This window comes from Geospiza fortis, unplaced genomic scaffold (genome assembly GCF_000277835.1).
Source record: "Geospiza fortis unplaced genomic scaffold, GeoFor_1.0 scaffold97, whole genome shotgun sequence".
Classification (NCBI taxonomy): Eukaryota; Metazoa; Chordata; class Aves; order Passeriformes; family Thraupidae; genus Geospiza; species Geospiza fortis.
Genome location: NW_005054343.1, coordinates 2,603,406 through 2,622,729, shown reverse-complemented (window position 1 = coordinate 2,622,729; position 19,324 = coordinate 2,603,406). Strand labels below are relative to the sequence as shown.

Genomic DNA, 19,324 nt, shown 5'->3' with positions numbered 1-19,324 from the left:
TTGCGGCAAGGGCAGAAGAAAGAAAAAGCTGGAATAAGGAAAAACTTGGAAAAGGACAAAGGAAACGCCTTGGCACCTCATGGCACAACAGTCAGGACAAATACCTTCAGACCACAGGTGTTTGATATCTTGAAGACAAAACTCAGGCTTTCATCCCTTTCCAGCCCCACAAGAAGCACCTTTTTATCAGCTCTGGTTTTCCCTGACAAGAAGGTGGCCAGGCTGAAGGACAAGGGGGAAACAGAAAACCTTAATGGCAAGTCCTGCACTAGGTTCTTTGAATCGCGAGCTTTGCTTGTTAATTGGTCTTATTTCCATGAATAATGTGTTGGTATTTCCCTCTGCCCAAATTAGCTTGCCCAAAGCTTGAGAATTGGCTCGCAGGCAGACCGGCCCCCTGCTGCGTTTGGATCTGTGCCTTTTCAGCTGATTCTCCATCTCCAGAGGATATCAATTAAAGCTCTACTATATTCTACAGGCTGTGTCTGTTTGTGTCACATACACACAAAAAACTTATTTGACTGGAACAAGGCTTTAGAAGAACAACCTGCTGTGGGGAGGTTAGATAACAGGCTTTTAACACAGTAGATGCACTTCAAACCTCTCAGACCTTTGACTTCTTGAGGCTAAGACTAGAATATATCAAGGATTTTAAATGCTCTTGAAATGACATACTGCTACTATGAAAGCTTTGAAACAGAGTGGAGTATTACTGAGTGATAGTGTACATTGAGTCTTTAAACACATTCACCAGAAACATTAGGAGCTGAGTTTTCTCCCCTCCTCCCTCACACCAATTTGATGCTTGGCATCTCAAGTGCCTTGGACTGGGGGTAGCGTCCACTTGACAATGAAACACCAGAATAGGGGTTTTACCTGCTCAGAGTGGGTTATTAAATTACTTCTGCTAGCAGTTAACATCCACATTCCAAAAGGAAAACCCCATACCAGTAACTAGCACACAAACCAAAGATGTTAGAAGCTGTCAGTGTAACTGCCAAGTCTTCAGATTCACATCCTAAAATAATGGGATAGCTGTTCCTAGTTTAAAATTAATCCAGTCTGCATTATTTAGCATTTCTAATATTGGAAAGCTGGACAACCTTTGAGAAGTCCCGGTAAAGTATCAGTAACTATTTTCTGGGGAAGACAGCCTCTATAAAAATAGGTATGCTAACTGGGATTAACCTATATTTAAAAGAACAGTAATCAGAAAGGGACATTTCATTAACAATTTTAATTATTTCCAAATCCCTATACAGGTCATACCACATTAGCACCAAGGGCTTTTTTTATTTCAGTATACTTGCAGGTCATCCCAATGAACAAGAATTCACTTCCATGGGTGGAAAACATGGCTATAAGAAACATGTTTCTTTTTCAGCCTGAAAGCACAGCAACTTGCATCCCCACACTCCCTATCCCCTCTCCTCTCAAAGTGAGCATTTTCATGAGCACAGTGCAGCAGCAGTGATGTAACTTTGTGCTCCAGGGATCACAGCTGCTGTCTGATGCTTTCAGCTCAGAGGAGCTGGGTTCCCAACACCCTGCAGGTAACTCTGCTTTGCTCTACTCATTTAACTGAAGCATTTTATTTAAGAGAATAAACTGTAAAGCTTTAAATTGTAACAGAAGATAAGGAATGTTTTAAGATGATAGTCAGTATCTCTTTTGTTAAACACGAGGTCAGTCTTGCCCAAAGGATTTGGTCACTGCTGGATTAACCTGAACACTAGAGGTCTGAGCAGTACAAAATTCTAATCTGGTCTGCATGAGCCAGCAAGATAAAAAGGAAAGCTTTTTCTTTGTTGTTGTTGTTTATTCATTTGGTTTTGCCAAGAAACCTGAGAGACTTCATCAGCCTCCTAAGAAAAGCCATAAATCCAGGCTAGCACACAGTGATAAGGGGAAGAGACATTCTAAGACCTATGTGTAAGCACAACTGCACCTGAGAAACTCCCTGGTGTCACATCACAAGGGTTTCCTGAAGCCCCCAGTGTGTTTTCTATCCCCTGGGTATACTGACCTAGAATATGTTTGTGACTAAGTTTCCAGCCAGCACATATGTTGCTCAAAACACAGCTTCAACAACAGCAGCTCCATTGCCTGTACCCATCAGCCAATAAATAGAAACCATCACAAAGGTTTGATATTCTGCTAGACAATGCATTTTGCTAGTCAGAGCCATTCTAGAATTAAATAGGGATTTTATATTTCTCATTTTCACACAGTTGTAGTTGCAGAATATTTCAGAGGTGGTTTCAGCAGTGCTGGAATGCCAGCTGTGTACAATGCTGTGCGTGACTGCACACAGCATTTAGAAAGACAGAGTTACCTCATTCTCCTGGGTGAAATCAAGAGCATCTTCCCCTGATGCAAGCAGAGAATGAAGAATCCTTTGTTTCACCTGTTCCCATTCAACCAGCATTGATTCTCGGTGATACTCCTCAGCCATGGCAAAAGTCTGTTGGTGAAGAAGAACAAGAGCTAAGGAACATATAGAAACACTCACCAGCCTACCTCTGCTATTAATAGACAAGCCCGAAAATGAAATAGAAAACAGCAACTACATAAATCAACCAGGTCAGCCCTCAAGAGCTAATGGTGTGCTGCATGTTATTTTAACAGCCTTCCTGTTCAGGTACAATGGGATTCAGAAAGTAGGTGTACATGGAATTAAGACAACTCTCACATACCCCCAGCAGGTAATAGAGGGAAATTGTGTCTCTTCCATGGCATGGCAGCACAGGAATCTGAGCAGGAAGAAAATCAGAAAGCTTCCTTTTTTAACTTAGCAGCACACACACAATACCCAGGTTCATCACTGATCTGTGTGGTTTGTTGAGACTTAACTTCTCTAGTGACCAATAGCTTTTCACCTTCCTGGAGGCTACAAATGTCTGACTCGCTGCATTCTTAACAAAGATGTGTGTTTATTGTCCATAATCATTTTCAGGTCTTTACCAATGTATTTTTCTTTTAAATGGGAAATAGGATAAAATAAAAATCAAAATATTAAGGGAAAATAAACCAGTGTCAAAGAATCAGGAAGCCTCTTTCACCAGGAACGTAACTTGGGAAAGCACACAGGAAAATGAAATCTCAAGAAAAAATAACCTTTACCTTTAAAATGGCTGATGTGCTACATTGTCTTCAGATCCAATTGGGGAACATATGGGAGGAAACAGCTTTTCCCTCAGTAAGGGAAATATTCTCTTATTTTGGCAATAGCATTAGGATAGAGAAGATGCTTCACTACCTTTTCTGTTATTGTTGGGGTGAGACTAACAGCCTCAGGTATATCACCACAGGAAATAAGAAACTCTCCACTAATTCTAAATAGAGAATAAGCTATATTGTGTCTTCTTTCCTGTTCATATAGCTCTGTGCTGCAATATACTCAACTAAATATCTTGCTTGGCTAAGTTTTTCATTTCATTGCAGTTCACTGTTATAATATTGTCAATCAATGAGCAAAACATTCCTCAGAAGAAAGAACTGATATGAGACAATGACATTTGGCAAACATTTAATTACAGTGCAAGCATGCAACTAGAGCTTAAGGTTTGTGTTTCTTTGTTGCATTAGAAAATTCACTTTATACTTTCATGGCAGGATATAGGTTTTACTTGTACCTTCACTATAATCACAGGGTTTTAAACATGCTTCAATAGTTACAGATAATTTTATGTAATTGAAATAATTTTATGATGCTTACGTACTATTTCTTAGCATTTGAAAGAAACACAGGCTCAGTTCTAAACCTGATGCCCCCAGGATACATGGAGGGAAACAATCATAACACGAGCACTACGAGGTATGGAATGACATTTCCAAGAAGGAGTTACAAGACAAACAACAGGAAGCATTTTTCCATGCTGCATAATTCAATTGTGAAAATCACTGTCCCAGAACATGACAGATACCAAAAGCACAAATAGATTCAGAAACAGGATTAGATGAATTTCTTATCAGTAAACAACTTGCTGCTCAGATGATCTGCAAAACAACTATTTGTTCAGAGGTGAACATACAGGAGATGAAGGGGGAAGAGTAACTCCGTCTTTTTCTTACAGACTAAGTACTGATCCCTTTCAAGGGAAGAAAACTGGACTCTGCAAACCTCTCCTGTTTGTTTTTAGGCAAAAACGATGGTGCTTCTTTCTGACTTACCCTCCTCCTAGACTCTTCAATGGCAGACAGCAATGCATTATCTTTTTCATTCTTCAGGAATCCCTGCAGAAAAGGAGAAAGAGAACTTCAGCCAAAAAAATCAGCCTTGCACTAACATCAGATACATACTGTAGTACTCAGCTTTTTCAGCTCTAAAAAGTGCTCAAGAGCTCTCTCTGCAGTCCAGTCCCAAGAAGTTTAAAGGTCACTTTACTTCACCAAAGATACAGTAAGATGCCCATCAAGAGCAATGTGGAAATGAAAATGCATTAATCCCCCCTTTCAATATGCATTAAATCCAAGTGAAATGTCCTGCTTCTATTCTCTTTTATCTCTGTGTCCCAGCATCTGCCTCCTCTTGCTCTCCATTTGAGGGAGCTAGGATGAAAGCTGGTAGGAGCGATAAGCCAAGATAAGATTGTTGGACTTGAGTATGCTGAAAAAAAAAATAAAACAGGCTTTGACTTGGCAGCTTCAGGCAGAAGTGGAACTCTTGGAGGACCGATACAACTGTGAAAAAGAGCCTTTAAAACAGTCAGATGAGGAAAGATGGAAATAACTAAACAGTTGGAAAGCATACAGAAGAAGTTTACCACACAACTTCTCTCCATGAAAACAGCTGGAGTGGGTAAAAAGGAAGAACTGTATTTTTAATTCTCAGTACATGAGTAAATCTCAAAGAGGTCAGGTGTGTGTAAACAAACTGATTTAGATGAGCTGTTAACTCCTTATCCCAAAAGTTACCTTTATGACCTATACTAGGAAATATAAAAATGAAGTTTTAACTTTAAACAAGTAGCTGTGGGGTAAAATGCAGTAGCACACAGAGACAACAATAGGATGTGTTTATCACATTTTAACATGCATATCTTTATTTTGAATTTTCACTGTTACATCACCAATTAATAAATCAAGCTGATTTGTATGCCCAGACTTCAGCTTAATCATTATTCAGATCATTAAAAAGAAAAAGAAGCTTTTGTATCCCTCTGAAGTAATCAGCTATAAATTATCAACTCCATTAAGTGCTAATATCTTAAAAGTCTGTATACTGACTCCACAGCTCTAAAACCAAAAGCTGCTAACAAACCCAGAGAGAGGGAACTCAGTGGACCGTGCTTTATGCTTTTATAAAGAGAAAACACAGTTGGCAGCAGTGTCCAACTAAATTTGTCAGGAATCAGGACAATTTTGTGCCTTTTAGTCTCCCCATCTTCCTGCAAAGAATTCCTGCGGTGACACAGGGAGATTTGGGCTTTTTGGAAAAAAAGTATTTATGGTAGGTCTTAGAAACTGCCCTACAGCAGTAATATATACAACCACAGGTATCACAGAGTGATACTTAGCTCTGGGAGGTGAGGAGCAGTTGAAATCTCCCCATTCTGAAGCAATCTGGCAGGACACTGTCACACAGGTGTGCTGCTTGCTTCCCGCTCCCCAGCACCAGCATGTGAAATAAAGGGCACTGCACCCTCTCCTTCTGAAATATGTAGAACGAGCATTTGAGGTACATGGGACAGGCTGTGACCCCCTTCAGCTGGAAATAAGACGGTGACCCTTTTCTGTACACCAGAGAGAGAACAAGCTGCCATCCTCCAAGGGACGTGCGGTGCAGTTCCCCAGAAACAGCCCTGAATTACACACGGGAGGGAGCGGTCACCCCGAGCCAGCCTATTCTTCATTTCACCAGCAGACAGGTCCTGCTTTATTTTTAGACAATGCCCACAGAGAAATCACAGTTACAACCTGAAAAAAAGGAAGCTAAATCCAGATCCTTGCACACGTCTGGGGACCAGCTATTACAGCAGCTGTCACTGAGACAAGGGCTGCCGCAGTCACTGAACTGGGCCAAGACCCAGCCTCAGCTCTGTGCAGGAGAAGGGTGGAGACCTGCCTTGCAAGGCTTGTCCCTGCCTGCATGGGTAGAAGGACTCTGGGAGGACAACGAGTTTTCTGGGTTCCTTCTTTTGTTTTCATTTCCCCACCTTCAACCTAAAATGGAGAAAGATTAATTTAATTCCAGAAAATTATCTGGAATTAAAACAAGCAATGCTTCTAGACACTCAGAGCACACACAGAACAGAAGAGACAGACCCATTTCTGATGGTAGATATCTGATGCTGCAGAGAACAGTGTGTTAGCTGTATTTTAACAACACTGCTAACTTTACAGGCAAAACCAGCCCACTGTCTCCAAGACACATACCTACAGTTACCTGGATGTGATGGAGGGTGTGAGGTTGCAGAGGTCCTGGGTGCCTGGCTCCCTGACTGCTCTGTGAGCACTGGACTCCTGAAAATCCCAAGAGATACAAGTCCTACCTTTCCTGCCCTTGGTCTTCCACTCTTTTCCATTCAGGGATGTGTGCACTAACAGGTACCTGCCTAGAAACGTACACAGCAATGATGGTAATCAACACAGTAACTTCAGATGTGCTTGAACTTCCCTTGATGTCAGTAAATCCAGGCTGAGTATCTTAATGAAACCACCCAGCTCCCAGAGAGCTCTACAAGGTCCGTTTAAGGGATCACATTACACCAAATGCCAATTAGAGGATGATAATTATCTTTTTCAATCTCAAAAACTACTTCTTTAGCAAAATAAAATCCTCACATATTCCAAATAACATCTGTAATGCCTCACTAAGGAGAAATCCATTTTTAAAAGGTTGCCCTATGTCTTGTGCTAAACATTATGACTCTAGCATGACAATTTCTGCTTCAGTTAATTACAGGCTAATTGTTAAACCTCATAAGAGGGAGTTTCAGTAACTGATGCTGGAGCTCCTATTACTGCTTGTGCGAGCTGCTTCTACTTAGTTAGGCCAAATAAGAGCTCCTAGGGGTGCCACTCCAGGCTTTGGTGGCCAGAATTTCACTCCTTAAGAAAGGGAGGTGCGTTTGGCTGGCTGCAGGATTCCCTGGATTTATTGCGTTGCCACCTAGTGGCGCACTACACTTAGATCACCAGACACGATTTCACGGATATACATAAATGCACACAAATGCACCTCCTCTGCATGAAAAAGCAGAGCCCCGGAACAAGGATAGGCAGAGAGATGGCAGAGATGCACTTTACATCAGAGAATTGTTGTCCTCAGAAATCCCAGGTCACGTTAAGGGATCACGTATCTCTTCAGAAGGCTGGGCTGTGAACAGTGCTGGTTGTGCTCACCAGTTACATGTGCCCTAAAAGCTTTCTGCAGTCCCAGAGGCAAGGTTTGACTTTGCCACGAACACTGGCAGCCTGTAAGAGGATACGGAGGTGCAGCGTTCAGCACGCACAGGGAGCGCACGGCCCACAAAGCAGGAGCTGCCCTCTCAGGGGAGATGCTGCTGATTGTACAACGAGTAACAGACATTGCTTCATATTCAGCTTCCAAAGAGAAAAGCGGGAGGAGAACAGAGATTATTGTTAGGAGACAAAAGGCTATTTCACAGAGGCAGATGGCAAAGATAGGAACAGCCAACAGGAGCATTGCTGTAATCTCAGAGGTGAAAACCTCACCTTGCAGCTCCCCCTGCACAAGCTCTGCCAGTGCAGGGATCCCAGCGTAGACTGGATTCTGCTTGAAAATGAAAATCTTACTTCCCTGAGGCAGGTTTATGCAAAAAGCTCACAGAGCCTTAATGGCACATCACTCTACCCTCCTTTAGTGAGTAGCTTTTGATTTTCCTCTCTTTTACTGTCTGACTCCCACACATCCTTCCTGCATCTAGTTTGGAAGAGAAGCAGCATAACTCTTCTCCATCACCAGTTCTCTGCAGCACTCACTGCTGAATGTTTCCCACACACCATTTGTACAATATCCGATGCGATGGTGTTTGCAAAACAGGGACACAGGCACAGAAACACACCCACTCTCACACCCTCGGGTTCCAGCTTCTCGCGAAGTCCCGCTTACACTTACACATCTACTGACTCTCAGCATCTTTCCTAAGCACATTCCAGATCCTCCTGGATCTCCTACTCCTTGAATTTCAGCCTGATCTCACAGTCTGCCCTTTTTGCTGAAATCCAGCATCACTCTGCTTCCCTCGATGATGGTTTGTAGCAGCAGCCCCACAGTGGAAGGGCAGGGCAGGAGCCCTGGCAGCCTGTGCTTGCTGCACTAGTACCTCTCATCTCAGCCACAGACTGACACAGGCTGGTTTGACAGCAACCAGCACCTGCCTTGCTCCAGCCTGAATTCCAGCAGTTCATTATCAGTACAAAAGGGCACACGTGCACACACCAATGGTCTCTTTTTGACAGGAGACTGAAAGTCTCTTCCACTTACTGCAGTAAATGAGGTTAGTAAACTCTCCTGGCTGAGAGAAGTCTCTTAATTACTTTCATCAGCCAGGCCATACTTTTAATACTTGATCTTAGTGTTCAAGCTGTCAAGAGAAAGCGAGTGTTGCCAAATAGTATATTGAGGCTTTGGATGGTGACAGCAATGGGTACTTTTTCACTGGCACAGAAAGAAAGAAGAAAATGAAATGAACAATCTGGGACCATTTCAAGTCAATTGCTCTTTGATTAAAATATTTCCAAGTGCTGGATTTCCAGTAGATCCAGTGAATCCAGCAGGGACAGTTAACAAAAATCACTCTGGCAAATCCAGGTGAAGCACCTGAATTTAGTATTTCTACTAGCAATTCTAAGAAATAATTTGCTAAGAAATAAATACAATCCTACTGAAAACATGGACACTTCTGAGCCTACTCCTGAGGTGGTGTACCCTGGCACAACCCTCCTGGCCATGTTCTCTCTGGAAACAGAAAATGAAGCAAAACTACCTGTCACTTTTTAAATCTAAATTATTGTTTGTGCTGACACAAGCATCAGTGCTTGCTGGCTGGCTTTAAATAGGCCAAAGGGTGAAGAGTCATGACCAACCATTGTATTCCTGAAGATGGTGACACACCAATGTAGCATGGGCAGTGTTTCAGTCTATTCACTCTTCCTTTGTATGTGTGACACCACCATGTGGAATACAATATGGAAGCTTCCCTAGGCCTCCCATGATTTGTTTTTCAGAAAGCATCAGGTTTTTTGGGCTAAAGCCATGCAGATAAGCAGCTTCACTACATACTTTGGCCTGTGCAATACCGTGCCCTTCAAAGCAGCAAGGCAGATGCCCAAAGATCAGCTACCAAGCACATCGAGCCAAGAGCATTTGTGAAATTGGCTTCCTCCTTGGAGAGCTTCAGATGGCAAAACTGCTATGGGGCCAAAACAGACTGAGGGCAGAGAGGAAGATAACCCAAAGAAAGGTGATTCACCAGTCAGTATCACTTCAAAGCTGCATGAGAGGCAAGGAGTGCATCATTGTACACAGACCAAAAGGTCCACTGGAAAGGACAGTCTGATGAGTCTCATCCCATAGCTCTATACGTTGTTCAATTTAAGGATTTAGCAATACAACATTTCCCTAGCCTTAGACAGCTGCACTTGTCAAACTAAAACATACATTTCTCAACTTCCTTACCATCACATTTAGAGTGGGAAATCCTGTAACATTTTTAATTCCCTGTTGACTGAACAGAAAAAGCAGGGAAAAACCAGAAGACTTTAGAGTTTGATAAGACCTAAGAGCCTGCTGTTGCATCAGAGACTTTCAAAGCAACAGCCATGTTGAAGTTGAAAAGGGAAAAGCACATAGCAATAGCTAGAACACAAAACTGTGCTAATACAGCCAAACACTGGGTCTGGGGAAGATCTGCTGCTCTGCTACCTGCCTTCACAGAGGTCAAATCACATCCCCCTGTGCACTGTGACTGTGCTACACACTTGCAGTCAATATTCATGATCAGCTGGTTTGAGAGTCAAGCTAGAATTCTTCCTCACTCTGCAAGACAATAGCATTTCAGTGGCAGTAAGTCATTAATATATACAAAGCCTGCCTTCATCGCTGCTTCCTTGCGTGACTAGTAGCAATTTTAAAGATTACTTCAGGGTTATTAAAGTGGCTTCCTGCTACAGCAAAATCAAATTTTGCAGAGCTATAATACTGTCTTCCATCCATGATGGAGAAGCAGCAACCTGGGCCTCACCCCAGCAGCAGCAGGAGTCAATGCAGGCCAGGCTGGAGCCCACGCACAGTGCAGAACAAGAGGGGCACCTCCACTTGCCCACAAGGCTCTCCCTGGGGTTGTGTGCACCATGGAAGATGCACAGAACAGCCTTTCCCAGAGACAAGCACTGGGGCAGGAACAAGCCTCCCCTACCTCGCCATCGGCACATGTTGATGCAGTGACCAGGTTTGAACACAGTCTTTAATCCGTGTTACAGAGTGAGCCTTAAGCAAATATTTACAAAGAGCTCTCTGCTGCTGGTTAGTGCCTGCAATGCAAAGATCTAGCACTCTTTTCTGTATTATTTTACTGGTTAGACTGTTTGATCTGTGAAATTCATGCAGCTTTCACAGTAATCTTAAGACGGTATCCAGGAACATTGGATTTTGCTGTGTTGGATAAATATCATTATTCCTTCTAGCCATGACAGGAGAAACTCAAACTGCTGAAAGAAGCATTCCTTGGGAAAATCACGGATCAGCTCTAACATAAGCAGGGGCAGATGGTGCATGCTCTTTGACTCTTGCTGGGCCTGTTTGAATCTGGCAAGTGAAGACTGGAAATGTGTTCCTCAGACATACAGGCTTGAAGGGAAGAAATACAAACACCTCCTAGTGCTCACTTCAGCCAGGACACCATCCATTAAGCATAGAAGGCTTATACCAAACCATCAGTTAATATCAAACCATCCCCAGCACTGAGAGGCACCACCACATCCCAACCCAACCGCAGTCCTCCAGAGCACATCTGCAGCACGTGGCCAGCAAGGAGAGCTCAGGTATCTGCAGTGAATAGAAGCAAAATTTACCATGAAACATACAGGAAGTACAGCTTTATCATACTGGAAATGTCTAGAAAAATACCACTGCTCAGATTGCCTGCAGGAATATTGCGCCAGGCACTCAGCAGCGCCAAAATCGAACTCTGCTATGTGGCACTACTTGTTCCATGTATAAATGGAGATCATCACTGCTGGCAAGAAACATGACTCCGCTTAATTTTAGTTTCTAATTCAACACAGGATGCTCAGTGAGTTCATGCACTATGAGATTCCAGTATTTCATTTAAAACTGTACTTACACGTGGCTTAACTCCTGACATAACATGAGAACTCATTGCAGCATTCCTGTGTACTTTCGATTTCTTTAAAAATATGTCAAAGACATTTCCAAGACTTAACAAATCTAAGTGCAATTAGAATGAGTGAAGTAGGACATGAGTTTTAAAAAACACCACAATATATCAATCATCACAATATATATAATTTATATACTGCTTACACAACATACCTAATTATTAAAATATTAGTAATTATCCATACTACTTGTTGTCTTTCCCCTCCATCACAGTGAAATCAACAGAACTTCAATTACACAAGTTAGTTTCTCATTTTCAGAGTTTTAAAAATTGTTGCCCTGTTATGTTGGGCTGCACAGTGCATGGGAATGCTGTAGCTTTTTTTCAAAGTCACAAAGACTTTAATAGCATAAAACCAAGATAATACATTTCTTAATCCAAAATTTTGCAGCAAAGTTGATTAGAATAAAGTTCTGTTTCACATACAATCACCAGCCTCCACTACACAGATCATTTTTGACAGCAATTGTTAATGCAACACAAAAGTAGCGTGAACAACAGTGCTACTTTCTCTAGTGATCCTGTCTTTCTCTCCAGGCACATACTCATTTTCCTTCTCCCTATGATATAACTGGGAGTGGTCCAACAACAATCCCAGGTCCTTTCAAAGTATAAAGCACAAAGGAGATCTGTGCAATGCCAAAACAGAAAGTCTAGAATAGCCCTAACCTGCTGAAAAGGTCATGAAAAGAACAGGAGTAACAATGAACATAAAAAACTTGAACTAGAAAGATATTACTATCTTTACATTCCTGAATATTTTTATCAGGAATATAAACGTCTGTGTTTTATTAATTGAATAAACATAAAAATGGAAAACTAGAAAGAAGGTAGAGAGACTCTTGCCAGCCAACTGTGGCAGTAGGAGACATTACTCTAGAAGAAGCTTGTTCAGCTGGTACATTACACCTGAAAACACCTCAGATGGCATTTCTGTTTGTCTTAATCAAGACAAAGAAACCAAAATGTCACAAAGGCAATTAAACACAGGACTATCTCACTTGGAATTACGACTTCTTGGGTGAGGGAATGTCTCCACACAGATCAGGCCAGCAGGAGCAGCAGCAGGACCCATGGAAAGCCCATCTCCTGTGGCACTGGCATCAGCACAGAGCGAACAGACCACACAGTCTGAAACCCGAGCTCATTCATCAACTTTCCAAATATATGGCTACCTGTTTTTCTTGACATTTTGAATGCAGAGAGATGACCTTAGTGTGGGGCTTTGCTCAGTGCTATGATGAGTGGCTACAGCCTCTCCCCTGTGCTATACAAGTCCTTGCATTATGATCCTGAATAAAAAATACAAGCCTACAAAAATCACAAATACGTCAAGAGATCCACAATCAAAACTCAAGGCTTTGCCTCTTTTTGGAATTTAAGTAAATTAAATCATGAGATAATACCAGTGGGCTTGAGATCCACAATGTAATCCCATAATAAAAATATTTGTAGCATGCAAACGAACATAAGTTCTGATCATCCACTAGAATAAGCCGCTATACCCGCCTCTCTGGTATCATGTTTTTTAAGGGAATACTGTGAAAAAACCTACAGATTTAAATGATTTAATACCTTCACTGTACAGTCTTATCTTAGGCTGTAATGTAATACCTCTTGCTGGAAACATGCTCGCACCAGGCAGGACGCCCTCAAATCAAGCCATCGAAACCAATTTCACTGATGACGCCATTTTCTTATTTCTTTCGCTGCCATTTTAGCATCGTGGTTACTCCACGTTTCCTCAAGAAGTAGCTGTGCATTCTCCCTGCTCTAAGAGGAAACCATGCTCGAATAACACGATGACAAATGAAACCTGTATGCTGAATTTCTGCCCGCGTCACGTCCCTGCATGGCAGGGGCATGGACGAAGCACAGTTGCTACTGCAGACCACACCTCAATTCCCTGTACTGGGAGCTGGCGAGGAGTCTCCTAAGAAATTGCAAGCTGAGAAAGCAGCCGCTGGAAATTCATGGGCATCACAGGAAAAATTGATACAACTGAGGAAAGAGGAGTGTCCAGCTCTGTATCTCTCTGAATCCCACAGAAAACACTGGCTAGTAAGGCAATAGTTTGAAAAGAGAAGCAAAAGGCATAAAGGAGGCACACAGACAAGCTTGCAGTGTCTGCTGCTGGACTAACTGTATATTGACCTTAACATATAGGTAACCACAAAAACCCACTTAACCTGGCAGCAGAAAATTCATTTCTCAGTATCACATCCAAAGCCAAACAGTCACCCCAATCAATCAATAAAGTATTCCTTATCCCAAAATGACATTTCTGATGGATCACCAGCAAGAGGGGCAAATTATTAAACAATCCTGCTACTCATTAACACCCAGCCTTCTCTAATTCACTTCTAAAATTTTATTGCAGTCCTTCAGTCCCCCCCATCCCTTGCCCCTTGCTAAGTGCTTTATCCTTCTGCTTGTCTGACTGGGAACGTGTAACCTTGCTGTTTGTGAGAAACAAGGATGTTCTCTGGATTTTTTTGAAAACTGAAACATGATTGATATTTCCACATATCTTCCTTCACAATTTCAGATGAGTTGAAACAGTTAAATGCCTTCAAGTTAGTCTGAAACTGTAGGTAAAAAAAAACAGTAATGAAAAAATCAGTTCTCTTTACCTCCTCTGGATTCAAGTAGTGAGCCTGGCAGTACTGAGCCTCACACTGTCCCTGTTCTCAGGCTGACTCAAGCAGAAAGATTTCGGCTGCTGTGCCCCCATCCCACAGCTGAAAGCCTGCGTACCGACTCCCTGAACACTCCCGAGGAGCGCGAGTTATCTTTCTGCTCCATGAAAAGAAAAGCCAAGCAGCATCTTTTAGCCTCCATCTGCATTTCAGACAGAAAGCGAGGCAGGCAGCGAACGCTCACTGCCTCAAAGGGACAACGCCTGCTTCAGACATCAAAATCCTGTCAGCAATGGAAATGCAACAACCAAGTTACACCAGGATGCACATCCTGATCCAGCAGAGGTGGCTTACCCCTGTGCTGTACCTCCACAAAAGGGGTTCCTATAACATTTCTACTGCAGTTTGAAGTCTCTCAGAAAAACACATACAGGGAAAGAAAACCCTTCCCAAGTTAAATTCACTTTATTTCGCTTAGTGGCTAACAGGACAAAGAGACAAGATTACATTCAATGTAGAGTGAAGAATGTAGGCTTTTTTTTTTTTTTAATACACACTGGAATGTCAAGAAAATGTGCAAATTTGAAGTTCAGCCCTCTTAAATAACATGAGATGATTTGGCAAAATCATCCACCTGAGTTAAAAAAAATAAGCCCAAGTTAGCTACCCCATTCTTCCTCAGTATTTGTAAATAAATAATAGCTACTTTGTTCACCTAATAGCTATTTTCAACATAACACCTTATCCCCTAGGATAAATATAAATATTTTACTGACAGTGAAAGCAAGCAATTTGGAGTTCACATATGTCACGATATCCTTAAATCCTCAATTTAAACATGCCATGGTCTTTAGAAATGGTTTTTCTTTACTACATTACCGATACATTTCACAAAGTTAATTATTTAAATTACATATGAATTATTAATTACAGATCATTAAACTAAGGAGCAGAAGTCTGGAATATGCCTGTCATAATTATACAACTTATATTTTAAAATGTTAGACATTAAAGGGCTCAGAGAGAAAAGCATACACTCAAATTCTCTGCTGAATTTGAGTGTATGCTTTTGAACACTTTATCCTTTTTCAGTTTATTTCTCCTATTGTGTAATAAACCTAAGGTTTAAACTTTCCAGACTTGGGGCACAAGGCCGGTGTGCTGAGGATACACCACAGACAATAGGTTTCCATTTTTCTCCTCTGGCTGTACTCCACCCTGGCTAAGGAACTGTCTAGCAGTGCATGCCTTTATTTGCACCTTGCATTAACAAGGCACACAAGCTTTTGGACTTTAATGTAAATTAAATGTCAAGTGCAGATACTGCCAACAGATATCACGGAAAACCCTGCTATAAGAGACCTATAGCTAATTATTCTTTACAGCGGCTCAGTCATTTTTTCATACGTTAATTTATGGAGCTTAGTTGAAGTCTGTCTCCCACCCACTTCAAACAAAGGAAAATAATTTGCCACACTGTACTAACTGCAAGGATAACTGAGTCGTCTCCCATACAGGGTCAGTGGGGATGGGATGGTTTCCTCCATGTTTTTACACAGGCAAACCACACGTTTAATTGCCCTTTACTTGATTTTTTTGCTGAGCTGCCTTGTGGAAAGACCCCCCCCCCCCACCTTTGCCCAGGTAATCTGGTTGGAAGAGGCAACTTTTTGGCCATGCTATGCCACTGTTCCACATCTTCCCTCTGAGAATTTCTCAGTTGATAAAAGCAAGAGTGTCAAACACTGCACACAGGCAGCTTAATATTTGGGGAGGGAGACCCAAAGGAGGAAAGTCACTCTACTGAAAGAGCCCAGGTGCCATCCCAGCACAGTATGTTTTATTAAAATGCTTCCTTCCATATACAAAAATAGAACTGAATGAAACGCAGAAAAATCAACCCACCCTGTACTTTTGTCCCCATACCAAAGCCAGGCAGAGCTCCCGGTTTCATGCAGCCTTTAAGTCTCCCAGATCTGGGAGCATTAAATGAGCTGCCACCCACCCAGCTAGTCATGACCACCACATTTATATAAATGTTAATTCCCTGACTGCTTCCCTTTACTATAACTTTACTGGATTAACCCTTTTCATAATGTATCCTATTCACTTGAAAGAGAGGTGGGACCTAGGCTGCAAACTCCACTTGACTAAGCAAATATGCTTCACCACCTCATTTAAGAAATTAACAAAAAGAAGCAAATCTCCACATATCTTCATTTGCTTTGAAAGAATAGAAATATTTTCTCTCTTATTTTTGTCTTACACTTGAAATCCTTACTTCAAAATAAGATTAAAGAAAGTTTAACGTGTCTTCTAAATAAATCATAAGTGCACATGTAAGAACAGGGGAAACAGAATGGACCAACATCTCTGCACCACAATGAAAAGCAGGAGAAAAAAAATCATAATCATGTAGCATCTTTATTTTTTGTTTAAAATACTTCCATAGACTTTTCATAGCCCAGGGAAGAGAAATCAGGAATAAAGGCATTCAGAAAGTTATGCTACTGTATTTCTGCTTAAATGAAAAGCAAAGTCAGCAATGTCAAGAGGGTCTTTAAAAAGGCAACACAAATGAAACCCAAAGCAGACGCTGGACTGCCCCACCCAACAGCTGCTCTAGCGAAGAACATTGGAAGGTAAAGGCACAGACCTTCCCATTTCTTTTCTGTGAGCAAAGGACCCTTTCTCCAAAACTACCCACCTGTTCTCTTTCATTACTCACTTACAAATTAAAACAACCTGCAGCAACAGTACAAAGAAAAACCGCCATAAAAGACACCTGAAGGAAAACTCTCTCTTATCAAAGCAAGCTTTTTACCCTCATTTTATATATTTTAAAAGACAGACATTCCTACCTGTAGATCTCAGTACTGAGGAGTTACAAACCTGTTAATGCTGGCTGTTAACTGCCACACTTCAGCTGCCTGGTAGATACAGCTGTGTAAGCCTAAATATCTCTATTAATGTTCAAGTATTCTCATCTTAAAAAATATATATATAAATCAAACCTGCAAGTCCTGAAATGGCTGAGACAGTCAAGAGTCCAGCAAGACAATAAGAAAGCAGCTGCTTTCCACGGCTGAACACCACTGCCTGTAAAGCACCTATATATTTTTTTCCAGTGGTGCTTTATTCAAATTCTAGGAAAAGCAGCAGTCTGAAACCAGTAACTGATGGGAGTAACAGTTTATAGGTTACAGAAGGATATTTTATTGTTAACGGACTGTACCATGTAGGAATTAGGAGGGGGTGAGGCGGCAGGCAGGCAAGAGGAGAGAGATGCTACTATTTTTTTTTCCCTGAGCCGCTGCAATTACCCTGATGTGAATTTTTGATGACTTCCGACATATTGCATGGTTAATAATCGTTTCAGCTGTCATGTTTGGTTAATGTGGAAAATGCATTTGCTGCATTGTGATGCAGCACTCCAGCCACAGATTGTAACACCAGTTGTGAAGCTATTCCCTTAACTGAGCTGCATGAATTTGCACATACCATGAGGCTGAAATAAATGGTAGTTTGATTTTTATACAGCAACTGAAAGCTTCTGCCATTTTAGACCTGCAGAGCTGTTGGTACAACTTGTACAGGCAGATAATTTTACTGCATATTAATTGCTGTCGATGCTCTTTAAAGGGGAGCTTTGATTCTCCATTGTTTTGCTGCGTTTGGTTATTTAGTAGTTAAAAGACTGAGATACTATTTATGTTAAACATCGCACATTTTTGTAGCTTTACACAGGTTATTTAATTGTAAGCATATATACATCAATGAAACTGTCAGCACTACAGAAATGCAGCCTTGTTATTCATAAAGGCTCAACCTACTTCTTCCTCCATATGATATTTAAGAGTGTGTGTATATATAACCTTGTCTTACAAATGATTGCACATGAGGTGGGAAAATAAAATGACTGCACGTAAGGGGTGAAAATATGCTGCTTACAATCAAATAAAGAGAATTTTATTTGCAAAGTACCACTTCCTCACCTACACTTTAAACATCAAACGGAAAAGTATAAGGTTACATAAATACTCGCGTGTGCCTTTCACTGTCACCAGGAGAAAAACAATGCTGCAAGCAATCATGCAATTACAAGAGGAGATGTAAAACAGCAGAGATGAAACCATGCTAAGAGCCAGTCACCCGATGATTAAAGTCAGGCCAGTGTATTCCAGCAGTCAGGTGATGGTGCCATCATTACAGTGCAGAAAGCCATGGAAAAATCGAGAAACAGACCACCCCCATCTTCAAGGAAAAAAATTAGAAGCACCAAAGGAATAAAGAATGCACTTGCTAATATGCCAAACGTACAACCATGAAAAAGCATTTCACAGAATGTGCGTGCAACACTACTGAGAAGTTACTGTCACGGGTCCCAAGTGCACATTTAACCCATGGTGCCAACCCAGCTCCAGTCTGCAAACTGCTGGTGACACTCCTAAATTCAAAGTTAATTCTTTTTAAATTCCAGAACAACAGCCCTGCTGCCACATCACTTCATTTCACAGTTCAGTAATTCTGCTCACAAATGCACATCTTCAATTTGCAAACACACACATGCAAAAAAAATCCAGACTTGAGATGTCTGCGTTTAACAAAGAACAAAAAGCTATCAGGAGAAGGTTTTACTGTGCATGAACACTGACATACCTACAAAATCACCACCAATTTGTTCTTTCCACTTCTGTTTAAATTAAAACACTTCAATGTCTATGTTAGACATGAAATATCAGAAAATATGGTGCACGACATTTTATATGGAAAAAACAGGAGTCTCTGAATTAACATTGTAGTCTCTGGTTTGGGAGCAATTCCCATTAACAGGGTTATGTCTGCAGAAGGTGCTCTGTGGCTCAGGCTCACCTACCCCAAAGGCATCGATGCACCTTGCACAATTCAGAGTTTTGCAGGTGGCAGAGTGATCTCTTACAGTGTGTTTTGGCTTTGAAATCAACAAACTTTATCTTAAAGGTGATTTTCCTCAAGTGACTGCAAGGAGCAATCCCTCTCTGCTTGTGACCAAATCAACACTGAATATCTGAATGCTCCCACCAGGCATGTCATGAGTGGAGGAGACAGGTCTGAATCCAACATTCTTAGAGGAAAACTGCAGTCAGTTGTATTGAAGGGAAAATTATTGATCACAACCAGCTACACCCCATAGTGCAGGCAAAGTCCCTCTTGGGAGAGGAAGGTTAATACATTTGCAGGGATAATTTAACTCTGGCATTCCTCCTGCATTTCTGAGCATCCATGTCTGGCACCATCACTGCTGCTGGGCTTGCTTCAGTAACTTGCCACTCACCT

The 19,324-nt window shown here is 41.5% G+C and overlaps 1 protein-coding gene across 3 annotated transcripts in view; it reads right to left on the bottom strand.

Annotated features, from left to right (window-relative positions):
- NUP93 (nucleoporin 93) overlaps nt 1-19,324 on the bottom strand; it is a 75,763-nt gene that overhangs the window by 25,835 nt on the left and 30,604 nt on the right. For 2 of the 3 annotated variants that reach the window (XM_031058469.1, XM_005422738.3), the window contains 2 exons: nt 4,174-4,236; nt 2,336-2,464 (listed from right to left, as the gene is read on the bottom strand). In XM_031058469.1, the coding sequence (XP_030914329.1) occupies nt 2,336-2,464; nt 4,174-4,236 (192 nt within the window). Of the gene's footprint in view, nt 1-2,335; nt 2,465-4,173; nt 4,237-17,022; nt 17,142-19,324 lie in introns of those variants that run through there. The other variant, XM_031058470.1, reaches the window with a different exon arrangement.